Here is a 22408-nt window from a genome sequence, read left to right on the forward strand (position 1 = left end):
GCTTGAACAATTTATCTCTATAGGATCGTCAAAGTGACGACACTATCATTATTTTTTTTTTTTTTATATTTCTATTTTTGATGTTAACGAAAAGGCTCGTTTTCACTGCTTGTAAATTACTTGTATGAAATCACTGACAAAGTTTCATTGGTCGTTTCAACCTTGATCACGCGTCCATACCAATGTAAATTAGAAGAAGCGTACGCTTACACGCACATAAAGTTACGATCACGTCGTGATAAGTTGCTAGACGCTCGCAGTAATGGTATATGGGATCTGTTAACCTGTGATGTCGATACGTTTGTTTTTAATTTTAAAGCACTTTTATTAAAATTGGAATGGCTGGTAAAGTGTGGAATTCAGAAATATGGAAAACATGGGATAAACATGGAAAAAATGATTTGTAAGTGGTTAAAACGCTGTAGCGCCAAAAGCGCGCCTGATTAATATTGAATTGATACTCGGTACTCTCTGAGAATTGATGGTTGCAACTTATCTCTCCTGTTTCTCGCTCTTCTGAAGAGTTAATTGTCAATTAACAACTGTTTGCAGCCTCAAGCTAATCAAGCACTTATTTAAGGAAGGCAACGCAGCAGGTAAGTTACTTTATGTTTGTATGTACTTCAGATAGCCTAAAACATATTTTTATTACATCTGGAAAGCATTCTCCTCTTACAAGCATTGCACTTTTTTTTTTATAATAAATATATCCTTTATAGTTCATTTTTTAAATATAATCATTGCATAAAAAATTAATTATTATATTATGCTAATTATATCAATATAATATAATGCCAAAATTTATAATGTTTTTAATTTATAATTATATTTATTTACAAATATTGCTTATTTCTCATATTATATTATACTAATGTATTATAATATATACAATTTGTTGTGACAAAAGCATTAATATAATTTTTTTATTTTATGTTTAAAGAATGGAGAAGAGGATTGTACGAATTAATTTCAAATGGAATCCATGGAAATATAAAAAAGGATAATGTTATTGCTACATTAAGTGAAGTTACTGTAAGTAATATTTTTATATATCATAATTTTTATTCTATTACAATGATTATTTTAATCTAATCAATGGTAATAACATGTACGATATATTTTCAGAATATTGATTGGGCAATACCATCGGCAATAGTAGATATATTTACTTTAATCGATGCTGAAGTTCACACTGAAGACAGAAATAATTTTTATTATATTGTAAAAGAATCAGAGAAGGTATTATAACGTGACTAAAATAATTTTCACCATTGTTGTTAAGATATAAATTACTTTTTATTACTAAGATATAAATTAATTTTATATCTTTCAGGTATTAACAGACAGAATAATAAAAGAACGTTTAGAAATTGAAACATTACAAGATGTAGGAACATTAAAAAATAGAAGTTTTCAAACAAAATTTATTAAAGTAAAAACGAAATTATAGTACGTACATACCACTAATAAAATATATTATATAAGTATAATTTTTTTGGTTGGATAACATGTTCATGTTTATACAAGTGTATAATAAAAATGCTATTTTTTTTATGTTTCATTTCATATTTCAGTTACAAACAACGAAAGTTTAATTTATTTCGAGAAGAAAGCGAAGGCTATTCAAAACTTATTGTAGAATTAAATCAAGAACGTCCGGAAAGTGAAGTAGCATCAACATTAGAAATCGTGAAATCTCTGATTGGTATGATTATTATTCACTAAAACGTTTTCGCATAAAAAATAATTTGATAGAAATAATTAATGTTTTAATCTAAAAAACAAATATAGCTGAAAACTCAAATATCTTTATTTCAGGATATTTCAACCTTGATCCTAATCGTGTACTTGATATTTTATTAGAAACTTTTGAAAATCGATCAGAAGCCGATGCGTTTTTTATATCTTTAATTCGTTCATATATGAGCGATCAGCAAGTACTTTGTGAAGTTTTAGGATTTAAATATAGCTCTACTATCAGTGCAACTCCATTTTCCTTGCAAAAACTTACTGCGCTCATGCTTCAGCATTCTGTAATACAATTGGATGATATGCTTCCTTGGCTAGTGCCAGATGATGAGACTATTATTAAAGAACACGAACAAGCAATGAAACAGGCTAAAGAATACGTTCGTAAGTTAAGTATAATTTCAACTAAAGATAAAGAAGAGGTGCCAGAAGAAAAAGAGAATCCACAGGTATTACAATATCATTCATAACACCTTTATATTATTTATTTGTTTACATAGTTTCATTGTCATGTATTTAATAGGCTAAATACGCAAGTAATCAAAAATTTGGTTTATGTGAAGCATTGTTAGAAATAGGAGCTTGGGAAGTAACACAAGCTCTTTTTAGTCGATTACCGGAACATTGTTTTACAGATCAACGTCCTATTGCATTAGCCCTATGTAAAATGATTCAAGCTCTCATAGAGCCTGTTTATCGAAAGTAAGCTTCTTAGATAATTATTTTATAATATTTACAGTTTACAAAATTTATATTGAATTTGATAATTTGTCAGTCATGATGCATTTATCTATATTTCAGATATTGCATAATATCACCTAAATTACAAGGTCGAAAAGTCCCTCCATTAAAAAATTCTCTTGCACCAAAACCAATTTGTAGTTTAGAAGAAATACATGATCAATTATTACCCATGTTAATAGTTCTTGGTCCTAACTTACATCATGATCCGATTTTGTTATACAAAGTTATGAGATTATGTCATGCTGCTATCAAACAATGTCCATTAGATGCAAACAAGCAACCAGTTGACAAGAACAGTATTCTTTATTATGATGTATTAACAATACTTGATGTAGCCTTGTTACCCTCATTGTCTTTTATGGATTGTAATTGTTGTGTGGCAGAAGAATTATGGAATATTTTAAAATACTATCCATATCAAAATCGTTATTGTTTATATGCAAGATGGAAAAATGATACTCCTCTTCAACATGCAGCTCTTCTCAGAAAACGAGCAGATGCTCAGAAAAAGATTAAATCAATCATGAAAAGAGTTAGCAAAGAAACAATTAAACCTGTTGGAAGATCAATTGGTAAATTAACACATTCTTCTCCTGGGGTATTGTTTGATTATGTTCTTATACAGATTCAGTTGTACGATAATCTCATAGGTAAATATATATAAATATATTTACTTTTGGTAAAATACAGTATTTTTTATTTTAATACGAATTAAAAAGAGAACCTTTTTTTATTACAAAATGGGACATTTATAGGACCAGTTGTAGACTCATTAAAATATTTGACGAACATTTCTTATGATGTACTTGGATATTGTCTTGTGGAAGCATTAGCTGGAGCTGATAGAGATAGATTTAAACATGATGGAACCAGTATATCTTTATGGTTACAATCTCTTGCATCATTTTGTGGAGCTATTTTTAAAAAATATAATATAGAACTTACAGGTCTATTGCAATATGTAGCGAATCAACTTAAAGCACAAAAAAGGTAGCATAAATATTTTGTTTAAATGAAGAAAGTTTTTAAGAAATACTTGTATTTGTATTACCAAATTTTTTTTACAAATTAATATTGCTTTCAGTTTAGATTTATTAATATTAAAAGAAATAGTACAAAAGATGGCAGGCATCGAAGCTGCTGAAGAAATGACAGCAGATCAACTTGATGCCATGGCTGGAGGAGATTTATTGAAAAATGAGGTAATATATTTGATCAAAAAAATAATAATTTTAAAATTAATGAAATAGTTTTTCATGTTATTTATATCTTTTTAACGTTATTTCAGGCCGGATATTTTAGTCAGGTTCGTAACACAAAAAAATCATCACAGCGCCTCAAAGAGGCTCTTGCTGAACATGATCTAGCTGTAGCTCTTTGTCTATTAATGGCACAACAAAAACATTGTGTTGTGTACAGAGAAACAGATAAATCTCACCTCAAACTTGTTGGTATGTAATTATATCTTTGAGAATCTAGACATTTGCTATAAACAATAATAGTTAACAATATTGTGTTTAAATATTATTATATATAGGAAAATTATACGACCAATGTCAAGATACATTGGTACAATTTGGTACTTTTCTGGGTTCTACAATGACAGTTGATGAATATGTAGAAAGATTACCATCTATACATTCTATGCTGCAGGACAATCACATACATGCAGATGTTGCATTTTTTCTTGCACGACCAATGTTTGCACATGCCATTAATGTAAGAAAATGTTATTGAATATTTTCCTTAACACGTTGACTCTCGATAATAAACGTTTAACAGTGTTAATATTATTAAATTTAATGTTTCGCTTATATGATTAATAATTGCAAATAACATAAAATATATATATATGTGCATCTTCAGATCAAATATGATTTTCTCCGTAAAGCTGATCCAAATTACAAGAAAATGTCTAGTGCTATAAAACAAGCTAAATATGCAGAAGCTGCACAAGCTGTAATGGCACCAGTTGCTCAATCCGTTAGACCTTTACATCCATTAAAAGTATGGGAAGATATCTCACCACAATTTCTAGTTACATTTTGGTCATTGTCTATGTATGATCTATATGTTCCTGTCGAAAGTTATCAAAGAGAAATTAATAAATTAAAGCAACTTGCTATTCAAGCTGCAGATTCCAAAGATATGGTTTGTATATGATATTCATTGTCTTACAGTGTTGTTTTATAGAAACTAATAATTAATGATATCTTCTTTGCTATATAGAATGCTAGCAAGGGAAAAAAGGAACAAGAAAGATATACTACTTTAATAGAAAAACTACAAGATGAAAGAAGAAAGCAAGAAGAACATGTTGAGAAAGTATTTGCATATCTTAGGTAATTGATAGAATAAAAAATAATAAGTAGAAATATGTTTAATCATGTTGAATTGATCAATTATTGATATACATAGTATATATGCACCTTATTAATACATAAATTATTTTATTAGACAAGAGAAAGATTCCTGGTTTTTATCTCGAAGTGCAAAATCCGCAAAAAATGAAACAATAACACAGTTTCTCCAATTATGTTTATTCCCTAGATGTACATTTACAACAGTAGATGCTATGTACTGTGCAAAATTTGTACACACCATTCATTCATTAAAGACTGCAAATTTTTCAACGCTTCTTTGTTATGACAGGGTAAGTAAAATTTTAGAAATAAAGTGTTAATATTACTTTAATAAATGTTACACTCATTTTATCTTTCCATTTTTTCTCAGCTTTTTTGTGATATAACATATTCAGTCACTTCATGTACAGAAAATGAAGCAAACCGTTATGGTAGATTTTTATGTGCTATGTTGGAGACAGTAATGAGGTGGCATTCTGAAAGGGCTATATTTGATAAGGTAATGTACTGTATGCATGACATTGTTTTATTTGTGACATTATTTCTAAATATTTTTTTTTTTTCTTTTCTCTATAGGAATGTAGTAATTATCCAGGATTCGTTACTAAATTTCGTGTGAGCAATCAATTTTCTGAAGCAAATGACATGGTTGGTTTTGAAAATTATAGGCATGTATGCCATAAATGGCATTACAAAATTACAAAGGTATTTGTTATAAATATTAATCTTCATTTAAATTTGATTTGATGATTATCAGTTGTTAATTTTTATATTTTTACAATTATTAGGCCATTGTGGTTTGTTTAGACTCTAAAGATTATGTGCAAATAAGAAATTCATTAATAATATTAATTAAAATATTGCCACATTTTCCTGTATTATCAAAACTTTCACAAATTTTGGAGCGTAAAGTTGATAAAGTAAAAGAAGAAGAACGTGGCCAACGTCAAGATTTACATATCCTAGCAACATCGTATAGCGGCCAATTAAAAGCTAGAACACCCTGTATGATACGCGAATCAGATTTTCATCATGTTGGCGATAAGGTCAGTTATTAGTTAAGATTGTTGGTAATATGTTATTTTTGTATAATTTTTATTATTAATCTTGAATAGAACTTTATTTACACAGGCGGGAAAAACACAGGATGCATCAAATACTGACACAGTAGATAAAGTTAGTAATGGTATTACATCTAAAGATATAAGTAATGGTGATACTAGAACAGAAAAAGAAAACAAAGATCAAAGGGAAAAACGTAATACAATGAACCAAGCTCATCAGTAAGTTCTTCATTTTTTATTTAGTCATTAACTCATGATCTATATATATGTTAAGTGATATACTGAATTCATTTATCATCATTGCTGTGAAATCAGTCTACGTCACTGGTCAATTTGGTTGAATTTCACTGGTGCTTCTTAATCCGTGAGTATATAAAATGTGTTAAACAAGAAGTTACATACATAGTAACTGCATTGTAATTTGCCTCATGACATGGACTAAATTCACAGCTTTGTTTATCATACAGACCTACGTTAGAAACCAATGATACATATTTTTGTCCCATTTTTCTTCATATCATCACACTCTATTTCAAGCAGCGAAAGTTCTGAGAAACTTCGGAAAAAGGAGGAAAATAAAGACGGTGCAGACGGAAAAGAAAAACATACTAAAAAAGAAGAATCAAAAGAAGACGATGGTATTGATAAGAAAGATCGCAAATATTATAAGGTAAATGATTTATTATAATATTATATCACATATATATGTTGTGCCAATATAATGTAATCATTTTTATGGATGTCTACACATGATGATTTTTTATCATAAATATAACTCTGATTATAGGAAGAACATTACTATAGCGGTGGTGTGGATAATTTAGATAGAGATCTTTCTAGTGTGTCAAATAGTAGTGCCAGTTCAGGACCAACACCAGATGGAACAGATAGAGGTTTGTATGATAAAAGTTGATTTTAATAATGCATACTGATTTTATTGAATTTGAATTTAATATAATACTAACTTTTTATTAATAAATTGTTTAATTTATATATAAAAAAGAATATAATTTGATATAAGATACTTCAATGATTAGTTTCAGATGCTAAAAGAAGAAAACTTGAAAGTATTCCAAAGGTAAGAAATAAATGAAAATATTATAATATTGATAATGTTCATGAACATTATCAATACCATATCGATAAACAAATGTGTGTATTGTTAGCAGGAAGGTAGGAGAACAGAGGGTAATCTTGAAAAAAAGGAACGTTCTAGCAAAACAAAAATACGAGATGAACAAAAAGAACTTCGCAGAGAAAAAAAATTAGGACGAAAGAGGGTAAAAAATTACAACACAATTTCTAGTTTATATTCACATATTATGATATTAATTATTAATCCAATATATTATTTGCTTTAGGATCGAGCAGAAGAATCTGTGGTAACGATTGAACAAAAACGAAGAAAAGATGATGAAAGAGGTTAGTATATAATTTTATTGGCATATATATGGCTATATACATGTATGTATTTTAAACTATGTTACAGCCAAAGGAGTACATCAAAATGGAGATGTAGCAGAACACAGAGAAAAACATCATTATAGCAAGGTAAGTCAAATGTTATATTATATTTGTGTGTGTGTGCGCGCGCGCGTGCGTGTGTGTGTACAAGCTACATTATACGCCCAAATTCTTATAAAAAATATGTTTCTCAACATTTATTATATTACATAAATAATAATTTCAATAGATTATAATATTAAAAAAATATATTTAATAGTCAAAAAAATAATGGAAAAGAATGTTATTCTTTTCTGCCTTTATATTACAACATTTCTTCTATATTTTAAAAATATAATGTATATACTTTTTGCTCATTCTTAACAAAGGTCATACATATCTTTTACATCATCACATGTAATATCCTTCAGTGATAATTTTATAATATAAATATTTAATTAACTAAGGAGTTTAATAGTAAAATAATAAAATAGAAAATAGAACCTTGGAAAAGTTCTTGTATTAAGATTTCTATTTGTATCATTGAGTAATTATAAATTATTACTTATGCAATCCTATTCTATTCTAGTCCTATTATAATTTTATTCAGAGGTAGTATAAATATTGTTTATAAGATTATTAATAGTATTAATATATTTATATAGCTTATTTATATATAAATTAAAATATATAAATATATATATGTATGTATATATATATATATGTATATATATATATATATAAAATACGTGTAGTGCACAATTCAAGTGCATAATATAAAACTATCTTTCTCGTCTTTTTTGCATTTTTTCACTCACAGTGAACATCATGAAATGTACTCAAGTATTTTTCTGTGTAGCCCTTGAATATTTTTGGGGAGATTTATTTGCAATGATTCCAATCTAATAAAAGGATTAAAAAATATCATTTTATTATTTATTTAAAAAAAATTTCATAAAGGAGTAAGTTCACATTTGTCTAGTTTTGTGTACTAAAAGTAAAATTATTATCATTTTTCTAACCTTGTTACTTGGCCCCTTAGTTGATAAAGACGTCCACTTCGAGTATATTGAAAAGATGAAACAGGAGACAGTAGCAAAGACGAGAAAACATAGGTGATACTATCAAGTACCCAATGTTAATCGCAGAAGTCACAAGGCATATAGGACATTTATCCATCAATATATTTTCAGGAAAAATCTCCATATACAAAGGAACGTACGCATGAACGCGAAGGACGAGAGAACAGAGACAAACAATATCCTTTTTATACAAACATCTAAACTATATATGTATTAGTAGTCAAGAATTTTTTCAGAACAAAAAAAAAATATTTTAATAATTTAAATAGATATTTATCCTTAACAAAAACTTACTAGGAGGAGTTCAGATCCCAAACGAAGATGATGCACGGCAACAGAAAAAATGTTGATTTAACATTTTATATATTACGTTTGATGTTGCATGTAATTAAAGTAGAATTCGTCATAATAAAGAAAAAATAGTGGATAATTTGTATATTACGTTAACGTCCGATTTTATAAAATAAACTATTTCTCAATCAATTCATATTCTTCAATGTGCTCTTGCACTTGAATGTAACTTAATCATTTCTTACGAAAAAAAAATTGTTCACCTCAAGTTTGTACTGATATGTGTTAGTTGCTAAACAAATGTGAAGATTGCTTTGATATCCGATAAAAGTAATATATACTTATCAAGTACTTATTGTCTGATAATATTATAGCCAATAGAATAATTAAAACAAATAAATTTATAGTAAAACTTTTATCTTTTTACTTATTTGATGAAAATATAATACTGTATATATATATAAATGATATAACCTAATAAATGTATAATATTGTGTTGGTGTAATCAACTATCTGTACAAAATAAATTATCATTGACACTTTTGGACATACAATCTAAAATGTGTATAATATATATTATAATTAAGTAGCAATACAATTATAGTAAAACCTATCAGCTTTTATACTTTCTTCTTCTAAACGTTTCAGACGTAATTTAGCGTCTTGCAAAATATCCTCAGTGGAACTACTTTCACTGACGATAGTATTAGTATATATAGTTTTTTTTGGTATTACAGTATCTTCGATTAATGTGGATCTTGACTGATGAATTTCTTCTAATCTACGGGATAGCTGAATCGCATACTGCGTTAATTCATCTATTTTTAACTGCTGACCATGTAAAAGTTTAACTAATTCTTTCTTCTCTTCATTAAATTGTACATCTTTATTTTTATCACCCAAATCATTACTAGAACTTGTTTGTATTCCTGTATCCCTTAACTCATAATTAGAAGAAAAGCCTTTCTTTGTTATAGCAAGTTCTTCTTGCAATTTTTCCAAGTCACGTTCATAATTTTTATACATATCTTGTTTTTTTTTAAATCTGTGAATAATTCTATTATTGCTTATCAAACTTTTATGGGTTAAATTATTAAACAAATCTAACATTTAAGAAATATTACCTTTCATTTTCTAATAATAATGCATTGTGTTTAAAAGATAATTCAATTTCTTTTTGAAACAAATCTTGCTCTTCTTTCTGTTTTTTTTCTTTTAATTGTTGTTCTTTTAAAGTAACCATATACATTAGTTCCTAAAAAAAAGTATAATGCATAAGGTAAAGATAAATATAAGATGCTATTTTTATTTAGACTCTATACCTGTGCTTTTTCTAATTTTCCATTCAAAGAAATAAGTTGCTCTTCAATAATAACAGCACGATTTTTTAATCCAAGTTCTTTTTCTTTTAATTGAGCATCAAAAATTTGTTTTTGCCTAAATATCTTCTTTTTTATAGACCTTAATCTTTCTATGTCCGTACTTGGTTGGAAAAAAGTATCTGTTTGCGTTTCTTTCGTACTCATTGATCTGGCTTTTTTAAAACTTTGAATTTTGTTTAAATCCAATGAACAAAATGATATACATTTTAATATACATAAAAGTAATGGTGCATCATTATTTATATATTCTGACATAATATACTGTCCTTCAGGATCACTTGGTCCAATTCCTAAAGTCTCTAATGTATGATATATATAATCCTTTTGTAATTTTTGTCTACTATGTTGTTTTTTATCATCGTAACTATCAGGTATTTGATTATCGAACTGTATTAAAAGTGGAGCTTCGCTAGCAAATACTGATAAAGTATAAGCATAATTAACATTAAATAAATACTCTGCTACAAGAAAGTCAAAAACATATTGTTTCGCTGGTTTCGGTTTACTACAGTAATCCTTTAAAGATAAATCTTTGTACTTTAAAGCATTTACTAAATTTTTACGAAGATGTGTTCTTATATTTGATATAATACCACATCTTTCAAACCTAAAAGTATAAAATTACAAAAGTAAATAAAAATTAATAAAAAATTTAACATGATTATGTATATATTTATCATATATAAACATACCATGTATATACAGCGTCAGAATATTTACTATCCATGATATAAATAATATACGAATCAGGAGCAGCAAAAAATTAATCAATACAAATATTTGTAAATAAAGTAGTACGATACCGTTATTTAAAGGTTTAATTATTGTTTGTGTTCTGGCAGTAATTACCAGTGGTCAAACTTTGATGACGCTAACGAGATATCGAATTTGATATCGATATCATCGATATATTTTTTATTATCGAAAATATAATAAAATATAGACCAATCAAAGGTCTCCCTATATACACAATCGCAAAAAATACGTATAATGCAATGTGAGTATATAATACAGTTATAATGTACTAACCAAATCAATAATTAACGATCAGATGCAATATACGAGACAATAATTAACTATTATTTCCAGGATGTTATTATTTCTATTTATTCATGTTTCATGTCAAAAAATGCTGATTGGTCAGATTTTATAGTAAAAGAACCAATTATACGATACAAATGTAAACGTTTCGTATAAAAAAATGTTTCAAGAATCTCACGTTTAATATAAATAAAATATAATTTTTGTAAATGAAATTAATATCTTGTATCGTATCTAAACACTAAAATTACGTATAGTCATAAAATATTGATATTATAAAAACACGTTTACTAACATTGCGTTGTTATTTATTCATAAGTGGCACATAATTCTTAGGTTTCACCTTTCATTGATTACAAACAGAAATATCTGACGCTAGAACAATACAAGCGTCTACATTCGCATAAACTCATAAGAACGATTAATATAAATACCGCATGTCACTTTAATGATAATGCAAGAGGATATTTTTCTTTAAATTCCATTAGACGTTGGCTAACCTGCGAGCAGCCTATTCCTAATCAACGGTAGTAGAGAGTGGCACCACCTATAATAGAAATATGATCTAACCTTTTTAATGATCAGGAAATAATACCAATGATTTGTCACGATTGAAAGGAAAGTACGTGTAAAAAATGAAAAGATAAAATCTCCTTTTCGACGGTAAACGAAACGTAAAAACGATGGTGTTAATCAATAAAGAGAAAATGATTCGCTTTTAAGTGCGAGTTTTCCCGCCTTTTCCACGAGCAGACATTTTATCGAGGGTTAAAAAGAAACGCATCAAAACATAAAAGGTCGGCGCTGATTGGCTTACTTTTTGCGGCTTATCTGAAATAAGCCAATCGTAATGAAGATTTTCCCTGTACACTTCCATATGCCGCACAAGTAAGCGTGGGGTCGCGATATTCGAAGCTGAGAATCCTTTTAGCTGTATAGAGGACAGTTCAGGTAAGAAAAATCCAAATATTTTTCTTCGTAGGCGTTGACAGATTTCGGCGTCGCGCCATTGACGAGCGTAAGGATCGTGAGTGTACGACGATCACGATACGAGCTGGCGTACTACAAGGTGGCATCGCCTTCCGTTTTTGTGCGTACACCTTTTATTTTCTACACACAACTCGATCGTAGCAAATGGCTGCCCCCCGGGAGAGAGGAATGATGCGTGTTTAGGCTGTGTCGCGATCACGACGTGTGTTTCTCGTCCCGTCCGATCCTCGTCCTCGTTTTATCGAAGGGCGTTAGGACGTTTGTGATGCTCCGGAAGGCTAGGAAAGAGAGAAATGAGAGATCAAGAGCACACGGTGCACCGTGCGTGAACGAGGACGACCGGTGGTGCGCGAAACGCGTCGCGACGACGCGCGTCCTCGCGCTCGCTCTCTTTCTCTACCTCTCTTGCACATACACTCGTACACACCCACACACATACACAAGCACGTACATGCATTCTCTCTCTCTCTTTCTCTCTCTCTACTCCTCCCCCGCTTCCTAATATCTCTTTTATCGGTCGCTTTTCTAAATGAATCTCGCAAACACGTTCACTGTGAATGTACGACAACTCTTGTCGTCATCGTAATCATCATCGTCGTCATTGCCGTCATTGTCGTCATCGTCGTACATCGCGCCTCTCGCCATAGAAACGATCGGTGGGACCGCCTCTATTTGCAACGTGCATATAAGCCGTTTATACGCCACGTAAGAAATGGTGTGTGTGCGTATATATATATATGTGTGTATTACGTGCCTATGTATGAAATTCGCGGCACTTGCCGTATATTATTGTCGTGCGTCTATGTTGTGTTTTTGTTTTCCTTCGCGAGATCAACGAGATCTGCACGTTGCACCTAATTGAACGTCGATCTTTCCTTTCTTGTCTTTAAAATCGTTCAATTCAACTTAATAGAAAAAATTACTAAAGATTTAACGCGATCCCTCCAATCACGTAGCATCTTTTTTCGACTTTCCTTTTTTTTTGTCCTCATGTTTTTTACAAGTCGTGTGTCTCTCTCGTGATTCGTCAGTCCTCGTTCTTTTTTTTTCTTCGTTATCGATTAGTAGATTAGCCTTTTGTCTTTCTTTAACAAGTTAAGACAAAATAGAAGGTTGTGTTACGATTTATGACTCGCTAAGATGACACGAGAACTACGAGAAGGAGAGAGATAAAGAGAAGGAAACATCGTATATAGAAAATTTACACGTAAGCGTTGTTTTTCGCTACGTGCGCGCCATGCTGAGGGAATATATGTATATTGCGTCGTATCGACGAATCTAATAGTGTAGTAGTAGTGTAGTGGAGTAGAATAGTTACGTAGTATAGTATAGTAATAGTAATGTAGTAGTATTAGGATAGCGTAGTAGTAGTAATAATATAGTTGTGTACTAGTAATAAGATAATAGTAGTAGTAATGTAGTAGTAATAGAAGTGTAGTAGAGTACTACGATAAATGATATTTTACTTGACTTTTTCTCCGTTAAGAACAAGAGCGCACGCTATTTCATTACATCCTTACCGGTCATTGATATAGCAGTTTTAACGTCTTCGTTCGCGTCTTGTTCACGTATCAAACGCGACAAAGTTGATCATTCGAAATAGAAATAGAGAATGGAGGGAAAGAGAAAGAGAATGTATGTATGTGTACGTAGAAGTGAGAGGAGAGTGAGAAAGAGAGAAAAGAGATAGAAAAGAGGAGAGGCATTATGACGCGTTCGTCGTGAAAATGCTTATTACGCATCATTTTTGGGGGGAAATGATCACACATACACACACACACACACACACACACACACACACACAAAGTTACGATCACACATGCAATCGTTTTCTTTAGCAACATCGTACTGTCAGTTCTGCTTCAGCGCGGATTCGATTATCTTGCAACGGTTATACGTTTCCATTAGTTTCTTCTTTTCTTGGTTAGAATCGGAATCGCGTTATCGATAAAATTTTGTTTTTCTCTCTCTCTTGTTACGTATCTCTGTCTCTCTCTCTCTCTCTTTCTTTCCCCCTTTCTGTTTCTTATTAAATTCACTTTTATAGTATATAACGTACGCGTCTTAAAAAATAATACACAAAAGTTGTTCGCCGCCGCGCTCGTCGTCTTTATTAATCGTCGTAACTATAACTACGGGAAGGATCTTTCTACGTTTGTATCACGCTCACAAGCGTGTCTAGTATGTAGTATTATACGAGGTGTTTGACGCGAATCTCGTCGTAGTCGTCGTAGCCTCCTCTTACGCAACAGGTCGCGTGAATATAAATACAAACAGTTCGGATAAAAGTTGAGAGAAGCCGAATTTTCTCACGTGTTCTCGCCAAATATATTTCAAGGGAAAGACGCAGAGAGAGAGAGAGAGAGAGAGAGAGAGGAGAGAAAGAGAGAGAAGACAACGAATAGAAAGAGAAAGGGAGAAAGGCTGAAAGGGAGATAGAAAAAAAACCACCTTCAAGGCAGACCGTGCATTTCTAACAAGGGAAATGTCTGTGACGTTTAATGTACGTCTACTAACGTTCTTTTGTTTATGTGTGTTGTTTTCTTTGTTTTAGTTTTTATTTTCTTTATTATCTTTATAACGTTTTTTTTCCCCTCTCTATCTTTATCTCATAGGACAGAGTTATCTTATTTGAATTTGTTGAATGATGTATTCACTGCCTTTTTTTTTATATCGATATATGCATTGATTGATATATGCTTGATTTCTTTCAAAGAGGATATCAATACTTCTCTTTATTTTACATCTAATAATAAAGAATACGAAATTAGGTTAGTTTACGTATATATATGTATGTATGTATGTATGTATGATGTATATATATATATATATATGTATATATACATGTATATATGTATATATGATTCACTATATTTTATTGTATCAAATATTTTTGTTTCGTGACTCCAAACAAAATTATGACTTAAACGATATATCGTATTTATTCCTATGAGATTTTATTATTGTTTTCTTTTTTCTTTTCTTTTCTGCATTATACTTTTATTTTATTCTTATTTCCTTCCCTTTTCACACATACAATAATAAGAATATAATAGCTTACAAATATATTCATATTTTCTGTTACCTTGACAAAACACGTAAGATGCAATTACGCAAAGTTTTTACTATTTCTTGGTGAAATATATATACATATATTTCGTCACGCTTATGATATACTAATTATTTGGAATTTTTAATGCAATCTGATTACTAACGTAAGCACACCCCTCTCCCCCCCCCTCTCTCTCTCTCTCTCTCTCTCTCTCTCTCTCACACACGTAACAATATTTACATAGCAACGACGACGACGACGACTGTGACTTTTCGGAATAACACTATTTCGTAAGATCGAGTTTAATTAAAGGGGAAAAAAAATGAAGATGGCAGAGCGATCATCGAATAAGAAATTTCTAAACTGAAATTCTAATTAATCTCGTAGAATCATCACATCATTTTTTCTCGTACAAGAAAAGTTAAACGTTATGGCACTCTAGAGATAGAGAATGAGAGAGAATGAGAGGGAGAGAGAGACTCCTCGTGACATTTTCCAATTATGATTCTTTTCGTGTCATCGTTGTAATTAAGTGGTACTATTACTCTGATACGCGATGTTGTAAGCCTTTATAACGCCTTGACCGAGAACAAACGTTAGAAGGTCTAGACGATGCTATATTCGTTCCTTTTAAATTTTACCTTTATATCTTTGAGAAAGAGAAAGAGAGAGAGAGAGAGAGAGAGAGAGAGAGAGAGAGAGAGAGAGAGAGAGATTTATTCGGTGACAAAGTGCTTATTCATGGTACACGTGCCAACGATCCGTACGTTAATGTTCCTTTCTTTACATGCACAATTATTAACCTATAAACAATATATTCTTTCTTTTTTTTCACGTCTTGTTTTTATTCAATACTCGTCAGATCACAAATTCATGAGAATTAACGCGTGCGCGCTCACATACACACACATACACATACACACACAAGAATAGTACTATAAAAAAATGATAAAACTCTTTAAACTATTTTTAATATTATAATAAGAATGTGTATACTAAAAATAGAATACTAAATTCTATCGATTTCAACGCATACATATAATATTTCGGCAAACACCGCATCGGCAAATCGATACGTAGTAGGTACGTTCCAAGTAGAAAACCGGTTCCCCGCTATATACTAAAGTAAGTTGAAAAACAATGAGAGATACAAAAAGGAATCGCGCCAAGCGTAAATGTTGAAGCACATTAATTTATTACTCGTGCCGTAGACGGCCTCATAATCTTTTTTTTTCCACTCTCTTTTCTTTTTGTTTTCTTTTCTTTTCTATATGATTATATAAAAACAGAAAATCTTATTAATCGTTTGATATTATTAATGTAAATTAGTACGAGCGTGAAAGAGACGAAAAAAAAAAATATAAGAAGCTTTCTCCAATGAAGTTTTCAAAGAGAAAAATTTGAACAAATTATTTTTGAATTATTATACAAGTTAGAAGAGTTAAATCGAATTGACCTTTATAATCCAATATAGGATTTAACGTTAATAAGATCGTTAGAAGAAGTGGTTTATTTCATTTCCTGTATGTTTAACTTTTGTTCCATTTAATACGCCGCGTGATATATAATCGAATATTTACTAATTATTTTCTCCAAAAAGATGATGAAAAGTAAATATTAATATATGAAAGGGAGACACGAGCGATTATAGTCGAAGAGCAAAGATTTAAAGAATATTATTAATTGTAAAGGAATAAAACGGATTTCGAACAGTGGCGTGTATGTCCTTTTCAAAGGACCACGGTTAAAATGTATATAAATCGTTTTTTGTGTTGCAGATTAGTCGCAGCTGCCTAATACTTTCCTTCTTCGTAGATTAGCATTTCCCGTTATAAACGGTCATGGGCGAAGTATGGCGAGTTATACAGAGAAACATACATATATCTATAATGAACTTTATATCTAATGAGTTAAATATCTTTCCTAACGTGAAACGCGATATTTTGAGGAGAAAATCATAATAATATCATCGAAAGTATATATATGTTGTAATTTATATGTGTATATAGTAATAATAATGTCAAGTATACGTAGAAAAATATTTTTATGGAATATTCAAAGAACATTCGGTTAGATTGTTGGTCGGTTGGTTGGTTGGTTTGTTGGTTGCTTGGTTTGTTGGTTGGTTTGTTGGTTGGTTGGTTGGTTAGTTGGTTAGTTGGTGGTCGGTCGGTTTGAAGGAACGCGAGTTAAAAGATAAAACGAATTTACACAAAGCGGTGCAAAAGTTTTTTACACACGCACACACACACACACATATTATATGTCTTGCGAGTTATATTAGACTTCTCGCAAAGGTTTCTTGATTTACTGTGTGTACCCATGCGCTTTAACTTTTATGTCTCTAACGTCTTCGTAAAGCTACTAACTGGATTGATTGGTATTACTTTTTTTTTGTCTTCCAGTATCGTTCAAGACAATCGGATGATATATTAAAATTTTCATACCGTAGTTAGTATCTTTTGAATATATTTCCGGTTATGGCAGGTATAATGTCGAAATTAATTCCAGATGGTTCTTTTTTGGAGTATATTTTTCGGTTATTTTCAAAACGTACTTTCTCTTCGTAAAATAAACCTAATATATTCGAACGGATACTTTGACAGTTATTTTATTATATTCTTAATAAGTTGTAAATTTTGTTAGGTATACTATAATTTTTTAAACTAGAAATATATATATATACATACTTACATACATTGTTCGTAATTCGGAAAAGATTACCTTATACTATCGACTACTTTTTATTATTTCCTTTCGCCTATTTATCGTTTCGTATTGTAGAAGAACGGTAGTTTATCTTCCCATGCTTTCTTGATGAGTATCGCTTAATCATTAACGTTTATAACGTGAAATGGTAACTTCTTACGTTTGCACTTAATTGCCAACATGTGGAATGCTCGTAGGGGTCTCTCTCTCTCTCTCTCTCTCTTTTGTTTTTTTTATAAGAGTTCTGTTATTTTTCATTATTTTAATTTTATGAACTTTGACTAACCGAAACAATAGCCGATAATCATTGAATCGTAAATTTCATTAAAGGCGAAATATCAAATATATAGGTATAGGTATTATTGCTCTATGAACAATTTGGATGTCTTTCAAATGTATTGATGTAGTGATATTATAGTTTGCCGCTAGGCGTTGTTAGATTTTTTGTATATTAGGATTTAATCAAGAAATTATTGTAAAAATATTTGGAAAATAGAAACTTTTAGTTTTTAGCCCACCACTGGGCATATTAACTGAAGATATTAAAAGGTATGAAAATATCATCCTTTCGTAGATGATTATTTTCTTTTAAAAATATTTTTAATTAATTTAATAAAGCTACAAAATCTCATAGAGAAAGTTATTTGGTGATATTTACTTCGTAACAAGAAAACAAATATCGTGAGTTTTTTATTTGTGAAAAGTTCTAGAAAAATGTTAAAAAAAGTTCATTATTAAACTTTGTTGATGTTACATTCATCAAAGAGAAAATCTGCTAGACAAAAGATTCTTTTTTTTAGCCATTATTTGAAATTTCAAATATGTATATTCATCAAATTCAGGAATTAATAGAAAGGCGAAAGTAAAATATATGAGAGAGAATTTCTTTCGAGGGTTCTTCTTCGTTTCTTTCAACAAAATATATAAATAACATTATGAGAAAACTTACATATGAGAAACATATTCGATGAGCACACACATATGAATGAAACAATAATATTACATTTGATTTTCGAAAAGCATACGAAGCACGATAATAGATAAATATAATACAGGATGCATTATTTATTATTACTTTGAATTGTTATTACGATTTCCTCTAAATGAAATTAAAGCGATAGAATGGTTATGAAAGGCAAAGTTATTGTCCGTGTGTGATACCATTTAACAGGGTTTACTGTTAGAACAGTTCTGCTTTATTGGACCTATTCTACTAATCTATTGACTAATAAGAAAATAAAAATATTCAATTATTTGAAGATATTTTTTAAATAGACGACTTACATCTTGGGCGACATCAGACAAGCCAAAAAATATTTGTGTGAAAATATTTAGTATATTACTAAGTTAACATATCACATTTTTCTAGCTTCGAAGTGTAAAATATAACAGAGATAACCCAGCTGTCTCCTCATTTTGGTTTTACATGTTTAGTATGAATTAACAATGTTAATATATGGTAATTGCTACATATTCGTTAAAGCACACCCACATACGCAATGACTTATCGCTTTGCATTGGAAACACTCGTTTCGATAGGAGAAATAATGCATGAACCCCTTTGGTCTTTTTTACATTTTAAATTAAATCAAGCCGAAGTTTCGATTTCGAATTTCAATCGTTATCGTTTTCAACCGCGGAATCGAATGGGAGAATTAGATTTTTAAGACTAGATTCTTGAGTCGCGTCGAAAATTCAGTGTCGACGAAAGGGTTGATTTTTGTCCGATTCGTCGTATTTTTGAGATCGTGAATGTTCGACCGAGATCGGTTCGTTTCGTTCGAGATCGCCTCGATCCGCTTGAACGAATGACGCGGCTCGGCAGCGGCGGCGACGGCGGCGGTGGTGGTGGTGGAGGTGGCAGAGGCGGCGGTGGAGGTGGAGGTGGAAGTGGTGGCGGACTTGGTAGTAGTAGTAGTGTAGTGGTAATGGTGGTAGTGGATATGCTGATAGTGTGGTGGCAGTACCAGCGAGAGTCAGGAACATGAACCCAGCTTCGTGCTAGCTAGCCCTGTCCCCCTTTCCTCTCTCGTTCCGTTTTCTTCTCATTTCTTCCTCCCCACTGCATTCTCTCCCTCTCTCATACATAGATACACATAATATATATGTATGTATACATACGCACACATTCATGCAAAGCACACGTACGTCTACATAGGAACATTTTCTATATCTACTCTACTCACACGCACATTTAGTCCCTGCCCCTCCATCCGTGCCCCTCCCGAACGTTCCTTCGTCCCTCGTTCGCTCCGCCGGCCCCTTCTCGTTCGTTCGTTCGTTCGTTCGTTCGTTCGTTCGTTAGGTTGCCAATGCTTGGCCCTGGGAATGCGCGGCTCGAACGTACCTCTCTCTCTCTCTCTCTCTCTCTCTCTCTCTCTCTCTCTCTCTCTCTCTCTCTCCCCACCTCTCTCTCTCTCTCTCTCTCTCCCCTCTAGCCATCTCTCTCCCTCATTCGTCTTATTGACCCGGACCCGGTTCTCTTCTCTTTCTCTCTTTCTCTTCATTCTTTCTCCTTTTCTCCTCGTTCCTCCCTATTTCTTTCTCTCTTTCTCTCTCCGATTCGTCGCGTCACCTCCAACTCACCCACCTCGTGTCCAAGGGTTGGGTGGTAAAAGGAAGTTGTACGAATACTAGATACAGGTCTTACCCAATATATATATACATTTTCATTTTTCTTCCTTTTTCTATCGTTCATGTACATAAACACATTTCTTTCTCTCTCTCTTTCTCTCTTTCTCTCTTTCTCTCTCTCTCTCTTTCTTTCTTTTTTCTTTCTTTCTCTGTCTCCCGCCTCGCGATTTCGAATATTCGGAGGGATGTTCGCCGAAGCGGCACCCATTCTCCCGTGAATTTCTTCGCGGTGAAATTAATATTCGCCTTTCGAGGCCACGATAAAATCGCGGGCGCCATGGAAGGTAGAAGTCGGGAGTAAAAGTAAGAGCCTAGAGGCAAATACGCGGTACAATGCGTTGATGCTTCGAAAGTATAGATGAATATTGGCTATAAACATTATAAAACGTTGGAACACGATAGAAAGTAGGAATGCATTACCGCCATGGATAAAAAAAAAAAAATCATGAAAAACAGAAAACCAAAGCAAAAAAGAAACAAAAAAAGAATGTTGAAATAGGCAAATCGAAGAATAAGTTTTCATCGTCGTATAACTTCACTCATATGCTTTCCAATCCGAAATATGTGTGTATTAAAGGAGCACTTAAAGTGTACAATTGACGAAGAAGCCGGATCGAGATGAAAATTTTATTTCGCCGAACAGGTTTTTTCTATATTGGAAGGTCCGCGATTACTTGGCAGTTTTGCACGATATTCGCGCTGCCATCCTGGGCGCAGGGGTGAATGAAATTTAAAATCGCAAGGCGTTGCTGCTTAATTTATTCCATTTCATAGACCATCTGGTTCTCTCTAGTCGAAAAGTTGTCGTAATTCACGACTTTAATGCCATTTTAACATATTTCATTTGAAACACGTATACGCACACGCTCTGCGAGAATCAAATGAAACAGCACAATTAATGTCACATACGACTTTTTAATTACTGCTTCTAATTTCCTTAAGATATATTTTAGAGCTACTTTAATTGTTCTTTATTTAAACTCTTCTAATTGCAAGTCCTACTTGCAAATATTTTCTAAGAATCTCTTAAGATTTAGTCTGGTTCTTATTCTATTCTTCTTTGTTGGCGTACTATGCAGTTTTAATGAAGATATATCTAGGTATAAATAAGACACGATTTCTAGATGAAAAACGTTTAGCGTATAGCTATCTACCGATTAGAATTTATCCTTTGCAATGGGCTGGATCGATCATGAGCTTTTTACACGAGTAAAGTAACGTAACCCAAACACGAAACAGAAATTCCCACAAACTTTAAAACCAATTATTTTTTATCGTGCGTTATCTTGGAACAGCAACGTAAAAATATTCGGTATTATTTAAATTCCGGTCCTCTTAAAAATAAGGCTGAACCAATAACGATTTCTTTGTTATATGTTTTATGATAAAGCTTTCGAGAACGTTTAATATATTATCCCAAATTTATCGTTCTCTCGTAAATCATTCTTTTGAAATTTTCTCGAAGAATTAATATTTCGTCGAATAGCATTCGAAAATGAAAGAGAAATATTATGCGATTTCTCCATTCGTTCCTGCCGTTCGTCGTCATCCTGGAGAGTTCAAAGGCGAGGACCTCGTTGTCGAGAAATGAGTTAAAATCTTCTAGTCGCGTTTTGAAAAAGTGACCGAATAAACATGATTTTAAAAAGAAGTTAAAACATTCCTTTCGGTGAGCTTTTACTTGATATCGCATGCAAAATTCGAAGAGATGAATATCTTCCCGTTCGGCGGCACGAATGATCATGCGGAAGACGGGCCCAATGTAGCCCGGAAGCGTGTAAATCGACCTTTAAGGTTCGTCGGTCGGTAAGGCGGACAACACTCGTCGAGTACAGAAGAATGAGAGAAAAAGGGTGCGCGAAAA

The 22408-nt window shown here is 31.7% G+C and overlaps 2 protein-coding genes across 12 annotated transcripts; one reads left to right on the forward strand and one right to left on the reverse strand.

Annotated features, from left to right (window-relative positions):
* Positions 1 to 205: 205 nt before the first annotated feature.
* LOC124951403 (THO complex subunit 2) lies at positions 206 to 9152 on the forward strand. Of its 9 annotated transcripts, XR_007101597.1 has the most exons (29): positions 206 to 403; positions 553 to 596; positions 941 to 1032; positions 1126 to 1239; positions 1334 to 1449; positions 1575 to 1705; positions 1819 to 2198; positions 2273 to 2451; positions 2551 to 3143; positions 3249 to 3483; positions 3578 to 3695; positions 3782 to 3944; positions 4031 to 4212; positions 4360 to 4644; positions 4723 to 4835; positions 4951 to 5146; positions 5227 to 5355; positions 5433 to 5561; positions 5645 to 5902; positions 5988 to 6139; positions 6458 to 6590; positions 6708 to 6813; positions 6958 to 6998; positions 7087 to 7200; positions 7282 to 7342; positions 7410 to 7471; positions 8406 to 8478; positions 8557 to 8621; positions 8740 to 9152. XR_007101597.1 is itself a non-coding variant. In XM_047499743.1 (28 exons), the coding sequence occupies exons 1-28, from the start codon at positions 339 to 341 to the stop codon at positions 8768 to 8770; spliced, it is 4287 nt and encodes a 1428-aa protein (XP_047355699.1). In that variant the 5' UTR covers positions 207 to 338; the 3' UTR covers positions 8771 to 9152. The 9 variants fall into 9 exon arrangements, 8 of the variants coding, with proteins under 8 accessions (XP_047355764.1, XP_047355699.1, XP_047355707.1 ...); XM_047499743.1 differs by lacking the exon at positions 8406 to 8478 and having other exon boundaries at positions 207 to 403; XM_047499751.1 differs by lacking the exon at positions 8406 to 8478 and having other exon boundaries at positions 207 to 403; positions 7090 to 7200.
* LOC124951490 (MAR-binding filament-like protein 1) lies at positions 8286 to 13290 on the reverse strand. 3 transcript variants are annotated; one of them, XM_047499983.1, is made up of 5 exons: positions 11977 to 13290; positions 10811 to 11706; positions 10059 to 10725; positions 9861 to 9991; positions 9133 to 9781 (listed from the first exon to the last, which is right to left on the reverse strand). In XM_047499983.1, exons 2-5 carry the CDS (start codon positions 10843 to 10845, stop codon positions 9319 to 9321), a joined length of 1296 nt encoding a protein of 431 aa, XP_047355939.1. In that variant the 5' UTR covers positions 10846 to 11706; positions 11977 to 13290; the 3' UTR covers positions 9133 to 9318. The 3 variants fall into 3 exon arrangements, with proteins under 3 accessions (XP_047355919.1, XP_047355939.1, XP_047355929.1); XM_047499973.1 differs by having other exon boundaries at positions 10811 to 11078; positions 11455 to 13290; XM_047499963.1 differs by having other exon boundaries at positions 8286 to 9781; positions 10811 to 13290.
* Between the last annotated feature and the right edge of the window lie 9118 nt (positions 13291 to 22408).

Source organism: Vespa velutina, chromosome 1, assembly GCF_912470025.1.
Source record: "Vespa velutina chromosome 1, iVesVel2.1, whole genome shotgun sequence".
Lineage (NCBI taxonomy): Eukaryota > Metazoa > Arthropoda > Insecta > Hymenoptera > Vespidae > Vespa > Vespa velutina.

Excerpts from the sequence above, each read along its gene's own strand:
- LOC124951490 (XM_047499963.1), bottom strand. The coding sequence starts at position 10,845 with ATGGATAGTAAATATTCTGACGCTGTATATACATG. Across the intron at positions 10,726-10,810 it reads TCTGACGCTGTATATACATG|GTTTGAAAGATGTGGTATTA; the intron begins GTATGTTTATAT and ends TTATACTTTTAG. Across the intron at positions 9,782-9,860 it reads TTATTATTAGAAAATGAAAG|ATTTAAAAAAAAACAAGATA; the intron begins GTAATATTTCTT and ends AATTATTCACAG.
- LOC124951403 (XM_047499743.1), top strand. The coding sequence starts at position 339 with ATGGCTGGTAAAGTGTGGAATTCAGAAATATGGAAAACATGGGATAAA. Across the intron at positions 2,199-2,272 it reads AAGAAAAAGAGAATCCACAG|GCTAAATACGCAAGTAATCA; the intron begins GTATTACAATAT and ends TGTATTTAATAG. Across the intron at positions 6,140-6,457 it reads ACAATGAACCAAGCTCATCA|CAGCGAAAGTTCTGAGAAAC; the intron begins GTAAGTTCTTCA and ends CTCTATTTCAAG.